General features: G+C 34.4%; 1 protein-coding gene across 1 annotated transcript in view; it reads right to left on the reverse strand.

The window, feature by feature from the left end:
* Positions 1-919: 919 nt before the first annotated feature.
* LOC129025945 (deleted in azoospermia protein 1-like) overlaps positions 920-12,843 on the reverse strand; it is a 43,115-nt gene continuing 31,191 nt past the window's right edge. Inside the window, exons 15-22 of the mRNA XM_054473490.2 lie at positions 9,012-9,158; positions 8,646-8,737; positions 8,034-8,085; positions 7,535-7,598; positions 7,306-7,445; positions 5,824-5,913; positions 3,411-3,482; positions 920-1,054 (exon numbers count right to left, since the gene is read on the reverse strand). Of these exons, the coding sequence (XP_054329465.2) occupies positions 920-1,054; positions 3,411-3,482; positions 5,824-5,913; positions 7,306-7,445; positions 7,535-7,598; positions 8,034-8,085; positions 8,646-8,737; positions 9,012-9,158 (792 nt within the window). The remainder of the gene's footprint in view (positions 1,055-3,410; positions 3,483-5,823; positions 5,914-7,305; positions 7,446-7,534; positions 7,599-8,033; positions 8,086-8,645; positions 8,738-9,011; positions 9,159-12,843) is intronic.

Consider the following 12,843-nt stretch of genomic DNA (forward strand, 5'->3'; position numbering starts at 1 on the left):
TACAAAACCTGAGAGAGAAAAAGGCACTGTTGCTGCCATGGGACGTTAAAAAGAAAGTAACAAAACTTAACACATTAATATAAAGCATGATTCAAAATATTTATAGGCACATATGACACACAAAACATCAAGAAAGAAGAGGAAGTATATGTTTCACTAATTCGCTTTACCAGAGGAACAACATAACTCCTTTGCGCCCCAACAGGCCAGTGCAGTGGAATCTTTTTTTAAAAAAAAAAAAAAGTAACCAAAATTATGTAAATACTCCTACACATTTTCAAAAACCCGTGAGTTACATAATATTGAAGTATTTATCATGATGGCTCCTTTGTTATAATGAAAGAAACAGAATAGAAAAAAAGAAGTACTTTAGGTTTCTAATCCCTGAAGTTCTTGTTGTTACTTCTACATGGAAAACCTCAATCTTCCCAATTTTCTGGAAATAGAATTGTAGCATCCTCAAAGATATTAATTCTTTGAATTTGTTACCACACATATGATTACGGGTCATAGATAAGAGTTGTTATCGTTGAAAACAGACCCAGAGAACTACTACCATGAAGCAGCAAGCTAAAATAAAAATACAATTGGAATTCTGTGCTCTAAGAATTGGGTAAAGCTTTTATTTCACTTTATATCTCTGCAAGATTCATGGAAGTCAGCCTGGATGTTTCAGCTCTTTGACAGCAAAGATAACAAAATACATGCTGAAACAAAGACGGAAACACAAATCTCAGAAATTGTTCTACACAAAAGTTATTGCTGAGTACACTCCTGTCAAAATCTGATTTCATCACTTCTAAGTAACACAGAGGTCCTCATTACACGAATTCTAAGTGATTTCTTAAATTTTAGGTACATTTCACTACTTTAAAATGACAAACTATTCAAGCAATTTGTATAAACAAGTTGGAAGGCCTCAATAGTAGCTGAAAGTAAACCATTTTACTCCCTCTTCAATTACCTGATAATTATATACAGGCAACTGATATCCAGGGATGACGGAATTTATAGATGTAAATTGACCTGGTGAATCTGGATAAGTAGAATAAGCCTGAAAATAAAGTTGACAGAAAGAATGAATTAATACGGTAAAACGTTTTTTTAAATAGAAAGAAATACAATTCCCAATATAACAAAAATATGAAAAACCTTGAAACAGTAATTGTTTTTCTACGTACAGCAATGCAGATTTCTAAATGACTGACTTTATGAAGAAATAAAAATTCTCTTGTCAAGTGCTACCCTTTGGGTGGGGAGGGGGAAGAGACAAATGACAAAAGAAGTGACTATTTCACCAGCCAAAGCTTACCTTATATATACCGGGTACTTATGCCCACCCAGAAGTTATTTCTTACACTGGTGATAAGGCTCCACTTAGACAGATTGCAATGTAAGTTAAATTAACACATTTGCTATCTCTCTGTAAAAATATTTCTAGACTGTTTTGTATTAGACAATATTATAGGGTAACATGTAGTTCTATAGATGTTATGGCTTTTTCTGTACTTCATTCCGAAAAACTAAGTGCAGTCTATAATCCAATAGTGCAGAAGAGAAAGTATGTCTTGTATGTTTCTATAAATTCTTATTGTTTGAAAACATACAGGCAGCAGCATACATGAATACACCCAGATTCAGTAATGGCTCACAGTCAATGACACAAACAAGTAGGGCTTTTTTTCTAGCCACTGTTCAGAGAAGGAAAAAGAAGAGGTATACCATACATGTTTCAAGCACGTGGAAAATGTCAACAAATTAGAGACACTGCACAACTGGTTCACTATTATTTTGTTACTTTATTTTCCATCAAAGAATATGTCTTTTAAACTAACACATAAATAAAATAGACTAAGAAGAATACAAACGTTATTTATCAACAGTAAGTGATAGAGTATGTCAAATCCTACTTTAAATATCAATGTAAGCAGGATCAGAGAAATCAGATGCCAGAAGCTCACGCGATTTATATATATATATCTCAAACCACATCGGAAATCTACCCATTCCAGAACCAGAATATATCCAGAAGTCAGCAATTTACATGAGGAGGCATCTGGAAATCATTTCAAATGAAGAGTAGCTAGATGAACTGCTAAACTTACAGAAGAATAAAGTGGGCAGACACGTAAGGAGAGCTGCTTTCATGCACTTTAGGAACTGGCGATAAGGGGGGAAAGCAGCTCAGGTGGTTTAGAGGTAATACTCTTGTTTATTCCTATTCTTATTTAAGAGTAATTAACAGCAAAGCATTTCTGTTTCTCTTCTACAAATGTTCTATTGCTGGTAATGCCAGAGGCAGATGCTACGCAGATACATACTAATTCTAAAGCCATGTGAATACTACCTTTGATTATATAGTCCATCATTATGTGGACCTGCCATTGCTTAAGCACATAAAAACCTGAGAGCAAAAAAGGCACTGTGCTCCCATTGGAGTTTATAATCGGGTTAACAAGAAAGTAAAAAAACAAATAAATAAAACATTAATATAAAGAATCATTTAAACATATTTATAGGCACATATGACATGGAAAAAAATCAAGAATGAACAGGAAGTGTACGTTTGGCTAATTCACTTAATGTCAAGTACAACACAATCCCTTTGCTCTCCAACAGGCCACTATGGTGGCATCTTTAAAAAAAAAAAAAAACAAACAAAAAAAACCAAAAAAAAAACGGACACCAAAACTATTAAAATATTCCTACACATTTTCAAAAACACATGAGAAACACAATATTGAAGTACTTATCCTGCTGTCTCCTTTTTCATTATAATAAAAGTAACAGAATGGAAAACTTAAGTACTTTATGTTTTTAGTCCATGACATTCTTGTTACTTTTATATATGAAACTTCACCTTTCTCCAAATTTTCTGGAGTTGGCAATGTGGAAACCTCAAAGATAGTAGCTCTTTCAGTTTATCACCATAGATACAATTATGGGTCACAGACATAGTCCTATCTATGAAAAGAGATCCAGAGAATTACTACCGTGAAACAGCCAGCTAAAATGAAAATATAATTGGAATTCTGTGCTCTAAAAAGTGGATCATAATTTTACTTCACTCTATCTCCCTAACAAAATTCAGCAAAGTCAACTTTGGATGTTTCATTCAGTTATTTGACAGCAAAGATGAAAACTACAATCCAGAAATGAAGAAGGGGACACCAAATCTCAGAAATCTGTTCTACAGAAAAGTTACTGCCAAGTATATTCCTGTCAAAATATTACTTCATTACTTCTTAATAAGACAGAGGTCTTCATTCTACACTAATTCTAAGTGTTGCCTTAAATTTTAGGTACACTTCACTAGTTTAAAATGACAAACTATTCAGGAAATTTGTATAAACAAGTTAAAGGCCTCTATAATATCGGAAAGCAAATCATTTTACTTCCTCTTACATTACCTGATAATTATATACAGGCGACTGATATCTAGTGATGACCTGAACTGGTGCATTTGGATAAGTACGATATGCCTGAAAATAAATTATACAGAAAGAATGAATAAGGTAAAACTTTTTTTTTAATTAGAAAGAAATATTCCCAGTAGAACAAAAATATGAAAAACATTGAAATACTAATTATTTTTCTATATACAACAATGCAGAATTGTGTATGACTGACTGATTTATGAAGAATGTATTATTCTCGGTCAAGTCCTACGGTTGGGCGTGGAGGGGGAACAGACAAATGACAAAAGAACTGGCTATTTCACCAGGCAAACTTAACCTTACTTATATTGTGTACTTATGCCCACCCAGAAGTTATTTCTTACACTGGTGATAAGGCTACATTAAGACAGAGTTCAATGTAAGTTAAATTAATACATTTGCTATTTCGCTGTAAAAATGCTTCCGGACTGATTTGTGTTTGACAATATTATAAGGTAATATGTAGTTCTACAGAATTTATGGCGTTTTCTGTACTTTATGTTGAAAAACTAAGTGCAGTATATAATCCAATACTGGAACAGAGACAGTATAAAGTCTCATATGTTTCAATAAATACTAATTGTTTGAATACATATAGGTATGCAGCAGGCATGAATACACCCAGACTCGGTAATGGCTCACAGTAAATGTTAAAAGTAGGGCCTTTATTCTAGCCATTGGTCAGAGAAGGAAAAAGAAGATGAGGTATACCGTACGTGTTTCAAGCACAGGGAAAACGTCAACAAATGAGAAACACTGAATAACTATTTCACTACGATTCTGTTACTTTATTTTCCATCAAAGAAAATGTCTTTTCAACTAAGATATAAATAAAATGAACTAAGAAGGAAATAAGCGTTATTTATCACCAATAAGTGACAGAATATGTCAAATCTACTTTAAATAGCAAAGTAACAAGGATCAGAGACACTACATGCTAGAAACTGATGGGATTTACAGATATCTAAAACTATCAGAACTTTACCCATTCCAGAATCAGAATATATCCAGAAGTCAGCAATTTATATGCAGAGGCATCTGGAAATCATTTCAAATAAAGAATAGCTGGATTAATTGCTAAACTTAGAGAAGAATAAAGTAGGCAGACACATGAGAAGAACTGCTTTCAAATATTTTAGTTACATGGGGGAAAGCAGCTCAGGTGTTATAGAGGTAATGCTCTTTTTAATCCTACTCTTCTTTAAGAGTAATTAACAGAAAAACATTTCTGTTTCTCTTTATCAAATTTTTTATGCTTGGTAAATCCAGACGCAGATTCTAATCAGATACATGCTCTTCTAAAGCCAAATTAATACTACCGTTCTTAGGTAAAGCCACATTAGGACTACCTTTCTTACATTAAATAATCTACCAACAAGTAACTGAACACTTGTCATTACGTGGATAAGCCATTGCTTAAGTATACAAAACCTGAGAGAGAAAAAGGCACTGTTGCTGCCATGGGAGGTTAAAAAGAAAGTAACAAAACGTAACACATTAATATAAAGGATGATTTAAAATATTTATAGGCACATACGACACACAAAAAATCAAGAAAGAAGAGGAAGTATATGTTTCACTAATTCGCTTTACCAGAGGAACAACATAACTCCTTTGCGCCCCAACAGGCCAGTGCAGTGGAATCTTTTTAAAAAAAAAAAAAAAAAGTAACCAAAATTATGTAAATACTCCTACACATTTTCAGAAACCCGTGAGTTACATAATATTGAAGTATTTATCATGATGGCTCCTTTGTTATAATGAAAGAAACAGAATAGAAAAAAAGAAGTACTTTAGGTTTCTAATCCCTGAAGTTCTTGTTGTTACTTCTACATGGAAAACCTCAATCTTCCCAATTTTCTGGAAATAGAATTGTAGCATCCTCAAAGATATTAATTCTTTGAATTTGTTACCACACATATGATTACGGGTCATAGATAAGAGTTGTATCGTTGAAAACAGACCCAGAGAACTACTACCATGAAGCAGCAAGCTAAAATAAAAATACAATTGGAATTCTGTGCTCTAAGAATTGGGTAAAGCTTTTATTTCACTTTATATCTCTGCAAGATTCATGAAAGTCAGCCTGGATGTTTCAGCTCTTTGACAGCAAAGATAACAAAATACATGCTGAAACAAAGACGGAAACACAAATCTCAGAAATTGTTCTACACAAAAGTTATTGCTGAGTACACTCCTGTCAAAATCTGATTTCATCACTTCTAAGTAACACAGAGGTCCTCATTACACGAATTCTAAGTGATTTCTTAAATTTTAGGTACATTTCACTACTTTAAAATGACAAACTATTCAAGCAATTTGTATAAACAAGTTGAAGGCCTCAATAGTAGCTGAAGGTAAAACATTTTACTCCCTCTTCAATTACCTGATAATTATATACAGGCAACTGATATCCAGGGATGACGGAATTTATAGATATAAATTGATCTGGTGAATCTGGATAAGTAGAATAAGCCTGAAAATAAAGTTGACAGAAAGAATGGATTAATACGGTAAAACGTTTTTTTTAAATAGAAAGAAATATCATACCCAATATAACAAAAATATGAAAAACTTTGAAACAGTAATTGTTTTTCTACGTACAGCAATCCAGATTTCTAAATGACTGACTTTATGAAGAAATAAAAATTGTCTGTCAAGTGCTACCCTTTGGGTGGGGAGGGGGAAGAGACAAATGACAAAAGAAGTGACTATTTCACCAGCCAAAGTTTACCTCATATATACCAGGTACTTATGCCCACCCAGAAGTTATTTCTTACACTGGTGATAAGGCTCCATTAGGATAGATTTCAACGTAAATTAAATTCATACATTTGCTATTTCTTTGGCAAAATACTTCTAGATTGTTTGGTATTTGACAACATTATAGGGTAATACTGTAGTTCTTCGACAGATGTTACGGCTTTCTCTATACTTCATTTCCACAAATTAAGGGCAGTATATAGCCATAACTGGAAAAGAGACAGTATAACGTCTTCTACGTTTCAATAAATTCTTACTGATTAAAAACATACAGGTAGCAGCATTCATGAATATACCCAGATTCAGTAATGGCTCACCGTAAATGCTAGAAACACGTAGGGCTTTTCTTCTAGTCATTGCTCAGAGAAGGAAAAAAGAAGAAGAGGTGTACCCTACACGTTTCAAGTACATGGAAAATGTCAACATATGAGAGACACTGAAGAACTATTTCACTACTATTTTGTTACTTTATTTTCCATCAAAGAAAAGGTGTTTTAAACACACACTGAAATAAGAGGAACGAAGAACAAAATAAATGTTATTTATCACCAGTAAGTGACAAACGATGTCAAATCTCACTTTAAACATCAAAGCAACCAGCATCAGAGAAATGACATGCCAGAAACTCACGGGATTTACATAGAGTAAAAGAGATCAGAAATCTACCCATCCCAGAACCAGAATATATCCAGAAGTCAGCAATTTATATGACGAGGCATCTGGAAAGCACTGCAAGTAAAGAATAGCTAGGTTAACCGCTAACCTTGGAGAACAATAAACTAGGCAGACACATAAGGAGAGCTGCTTCCAAATACTTTAGCAACTAGTTACATAGGGTGAAAAAGGAAGAGACAGGAAGAGATTTGTTCATGTGTCTAAAGAGGTCATTTCTGAGAGAAAGCCTTGCAAAGTACATAGAAGATTTTTAGCTCAAATAACCAACACTAAGAGTAAGAAATTTCTAACAAAAGTAACAAATTTCCCATTACTCACACTGTTTAAACAGGGATTCCATTGCCACTTACTACGGAAAGTGTAGATACAATTCCACAGACGCAAGGATGACTACAATAAACAAGAGAACAGGACCATAAGCACTTCTTACCTGAACGTACTGAGTTATAGGATTCAGCGTGATTAGGGGCTGCAGGCAAGTTTCAGTGTTTGCATTCCTCCAGATGTTCTGAAACTGTGGTGGAGGAGGAGGATTTAATACCAAAGGACGTGGCTGCACAAGACGAGCGCCTTTTTGAAAAGCAAGAAGAAAAAAGCCTATTTTTAGTTATTTGAAAAGCTACCCGGGTCAAAAAAGAACAATTTCTTTTCCTACTCACAGAACTTTTGTTTCCTGATTGCAGGGCCCAGCTTCAGCTTTTTACCCTGGAGATGTATCTGTGACTGAAAAGAGAACAGTAACAAAACTAGAATCCATTTTCAAGTCTTAGCTTCCAAGACTTGGGTAAACACCTAAAGCTTTCTAAGGTTCCTATCATCATAGACGATCAGTGACAACTACGCACCAAATTAAATGTTGTCATCATGAAGCCACCTTATTTACCCTTGCCACTCTAATCAGTGTCAAGAGGCATCAAGTGAAAGTTGATCAAAAACTTTTCATCACCCTGTCTCCAACCTTTCCTGTCTGTAGTTCATGAACCTAGGTGTCCACTCAAAAATAAACATGATCTATCAAGTTATGGGAGGTTACTCTGAGTTTGGATTTTGAACAGGAAGTCTAACTTTCTCCAAATTTTACACAAGTCTGAGTATATCACTAACACTAAACGTCGTATCAGTAAGATAAATAAGGGACTTTTCCATTGAATTACTTACCTCTACTATCTTCTGGACATCCACGTCATCAACAAATGAAACAAATCCATAGCTATGAAGGCAGACAAATGAAGCATAAAATCACCATCATACAGTACATGGTTCAGAACTTCTACTATTCTATATACAGAAGTGATCATGACCAAAGATGAATAATATACCATGATAAGTATTTGCTAACATGCACATGACAGATCCTCTACAAATACTACTTTTTCTTAAGTAGAACTATGTCAAAATGTGCTAGGATTAGGGTACTGTGAAAACTTCATTGATTAACAAAGAATTCACATCTGTGAACCTGAATTTAACTTACTATCTAAGACAAGGTGGTTAAAATTAAAGATGCTGTGCAGTGTATGAAGAAAACAACAATTTGAGAAAACTGATTAACTCACCTGTATGAAATAAAAATTGCAGACATTTCAAAACAAACATTAGAAAAATGATTAAATAAAAGAACTGGTAATAACCTTTTATCCCCTACGTGAAAGAAATTAACACCGCAAACAGTTTCATTTATACAAGGGTCAGAATATCAGTTTTGAAGTCTTGTCTCATACCTATAGAACAGGGGACTAGAGTTCAGATATTTTTGATAAAATTACTCACCCTTTGGACACACCACTTCGATTTGTGATTATCTTCACTTCTTTCACTGAACCGTATCTACCTAAGCAGCTTCTGATCTCAGTTTCATCCGTCTATGGAACAGAATGGAACGTCAGAGTAAAAATTCAGCATTCAAAAATTTCAACTTTACTACAATTTTACTACCATGAGGGGGAAATTTCTTCCCCATTTATCCCCAAAATGACCAGTAGCTCTTTGTCAAAGATATTTTTAGTACCTATGGGTCAAACCTGAAAGCAATTCTAAACCTCCATGAAGTACAAAAACACATTAAGTTTGTAACAGGGCCCAAATCCCACTGTTCATGATGTACTTTAAGGTAACAATGAGGTATGAATACAATACCCTATCATCAATTCCACCAACGAAAACAGTGTTTGGCATGATTTTGCCTTCTGGTAAAACCCAGCCTTGGCTAGCCGCAGCTGATGAAGACTGGGTGCTGGCCTCTCTGCAGGTGGTTGAGTTGGGAGTCTCAGGATTTGCAGCAGACTGTAATTTGGAAAGTAGACATCATAATTACGTATGCAGGCAAAACCCATACACAATGTGAAATATCATTTTTGTATTTTAAGTATAATATATTTTACATAAGTTATTTTCATTGGAAATTAGTCACCAGTGCAGCTCAGTGCAGGCTCAGGATTTAAACTAATCAGAGGACATCAGCATGGAATTTTAACCAAAGGATATACTACTTTCTTAAACCTAGTGTCGCTCATCACCGTGTCTTGTATAATGCTGTGGAAGAATACTCAGTCAGTATTTGTGAAAATACTCTGTGAAGTAGTTAAAAAAGACACCCAAAACTAGAAAGTTCAGATTTGTAAAAATTAAAGTTTTAAAATCATCCTGTTCTACATTCGTGAGCAACTTTTCACTTTACTGAGTAGACTAAAGATAAACCTTAAAAAAAAAAAAAAGAAGCCGCACCAAAAACAAAATAAACCTCAATGTTTTAAACCAATTTCTTATAATCTTCTTCCCTAACGCTAGGGTGTTCAAAGCATCTTCTGAAATAACATTTTTCTTCCTGAGTAACGCGAAATCAGTCCAAGTGATAATTCTAATTTTCACAGTGGCCTGATAGATATAAATGAGTGAATTCATTTTGTACGTATAAAGTGGTAAAAGTGGAAAAGTGGTATGCCAATGTAAGTTAGTGTCCTGTTATTTGAATTTATTTTCAGCAGATTTGTTTTCGAGTTTCTTTTTTGGCTCCACTATTTAGCTGACTTATTTTGAAAAAAGTTTAATTAAGAACTAATCGAAACATCAGGAAACTATGACACATCATTAATTTAAAAATCACTGGTGAAGTGCTGTTGACTCTGAAAGCACAAAAAGCTGCCTAAGAGAAAGCTATTACACATACAGCTGTCTGAAAGAAAACAAAAGACGAAAGAAACTGTGTATCTTTTTGAACAACACAATAACCTTATAGTAGTAAGAAAGGAGTTCCTACTTTGTTAATTAGATGCTAGAAGTTACTGATTCTACACAGCTTTACTATACATGAAATCTAAATTGTGAAATCAACTGAAGCCGAGGTTACTGCACTTCTCTTTTCTTTCCTGCCTGTACTTGCTATTTTGGGTTTGTAACTAATGCCTAATGCTTTCCTTTAACAGCTTTATTTCATGACAGTGTTGTGGAAGAAAAATTTAAAACACTATTTTTAAGTTTTTCCTTTCTAAAAATGTCTTCCATTATTGTTTTTTCCAAATGACATTAAGCTGCATTATCTTGAACTATTAGGAACCTGATTAGATTTCCCTTCCCTATACACAATTCACCAATTCCTTCTCAGTTCATTCAGAAATCCCAAACAGAATAAAACAAAAGAAATTCTGAAATTCTTGTAGTTCTTCTCTTTTTCAATTCCCCCTTGATTTGCGGATGAACTTTGGCTATGTTTTTCTTTGATAAACAAGCTACATTACAGTATTGTCTCTGCACCATAGTGTTTGGATGTATTTTAATTTAGAAATCTAACATCTGGCAGAAACCTGTATCAGATTATGAGAGGTTATGGAAATGCACTGATTCTCAACTGGGCAAGATTTTTGAGCCCCAGGGGCATTTAGCGACGTTTAGAGATTGGCTGTCACAGCTAAGATGTATTCCTGCAATCTGATGGGCTGAAGCCCAGCCATGCTACTGCACATCCTACAATGCAAAGACAGCCTCCTACAATAAAGAATTATTTGGTGCCAAATTTGCAAAGGGTCTGGTTAAGAAACCTTGTGACAGTGCCACAAGAATTGAAGAGGAAAATTCTTGTTTGGGAAGAACCTGATTTCCATTGCTCACGAAAGTGAATCTTTTCATGACCTCAGTTTCAGTTTCCTTGCTTCAAAACAAATGGCTGGAAAAGATCTCTGGTGCCTCTTCTGATTCTCATACTCATTTGGATACCCGAAACAACCGTAGTTTGGTAAAGAAGAAAAAAAAGGCATTTGGTTTTATAAGAAGTTTGACTTTAGCTTGGATCTTATAAACTGGCTGCCTGCTCAACTGGAATCGTACATATAAAATTCACCGAATCTCTTTAATAGAGTCATCATATTTTAAATTAAGGAAGTAATGATCATGTCCTAGTCCTCGGCCAGCAGGTGGCGATCAAAGCAAACAAAGTAAGCAACGTACTTCATTTTTTGCAATGTACTTCATTTTTGCCATGGCTCGATTAGCAGGGATTGTTCAATTCCCACTGTGTGTGTATTTATACATAATTATATAATGTATATATAAAAATCCACAATCAACAGACAACCTTTGGTTACTTCTAAACTATGGCCAAAAATATAAATCAATGCTTAGGATAAGAAAAGTTTAAGTTTAAAGAAAGTACCAACGTAACCGTCAATGGCATCCTGAAAACAAACTGCATTAAAGAAGTAATTTTCTTAATCATATCTTCAAGTGAGTTGTTGAATTTTGAAATGAGAAATGTTGGAATAGTAAACAGGAGTGAGCTTCAAGACCATCATATACACAACTCTCATTGCCACATAGAGCAAATACATTCCTTGTTACATGTGGACAACCAAGTGACGACGACAGCTAAAAGCTGCAAAAAAATTATCGTTATTTAAACTCCTGGGAGGTCAGCTCCTTTGCCAGTATTATCTAATTCAATTACTGTGTCAACATGTAAGCAAATTGGTATTTATATAAACTGACCAGGAAAAAGCCTATCATTTGTAGTCAGCAAAGTTACATTGGCAGCAAAAGAGGAGGAGCAAATAAAGAGAGTGATAAAATTTAGAAAATACGACGTGAAAATCAGAATGAAAACTTTAGTAAATCAAAGCGCAGATTCTCGGGGAGTGGTGCGTGGGGAGGATGAAATTCAAGCAATAAACAATCCTGGCAAAACAAAGCAAGAAAACACAAGAAAACAAAAGTATATATGAGACCTGAAAAATGGGTTGTGGCCATAGATAATAAAAGAATGCTATGCCGAAACTCTGTTTTCAAAGAGGAAGAAAGTATTTCTCAACGCATTTTACAAAGCTAAAAGCATATAAGCAACAAAGCCTCACCCAGATGATCCATCCCTGCCCTCAACACAAATGGGAAATTCCAGCAGTATATAAAGAGTCTAAGTTTATATTGGGAATGCAAGAATACTCAATTTGCAGGACACATTACTTTAATTCATCACTGAAAATCATTTGACAAAATACAGCACTCATTTTTAAATTTTTTTAAAACCCAAGTAAAATAGAGATAGAGGAATCTTCTTTTCGATCAATCTCATTCTACCCTATCATCAAGCTTACAAGTGAACTAGTTGAGTCAACTGAACTGAAAATAGGAATAAGGTAAGGGCACCAGGGCACCTCCTTATTACTCCTATATATTTTTTCCACTATGTATGACAAAAGTGAATACCAATACAAAGTCTTCTATGAATCAGTAAGAAAAATAAAATTAAAAACCTAATTTAAAAAGCTAAAGATCAATGATCAACTTCAATGATGATTTTAAAAAGTGGGCATCAACACAATGTAATATTTTCCAGCTATTAGGCTGACAATTTAAAAAATACTAGTAACTTTCACTGGAATGGGTGTGGAAAAGAGAGCGCTCTACACACCGTCAATGAGAAAATACCAATACGTGATTTACCAAGAGTACTGTGGAAAAGGTGCATCATGATTTGATAAGC

Source organism: Pongo pygmaeus, chromosome Y (genome assembly GCF_028885625.2).
Source record: "Pongo pygmaeus isolate AG05252 chromosome Y, NHGRI_mPonPyg2-v2.0_pri, whole genome shotgun sequence".
Lineage (NCBI taxonomy): Eukaryota > Metazoa > Chordata > Mammalia > Primates > Hominidae > Pongo > Pongo pygmaeus.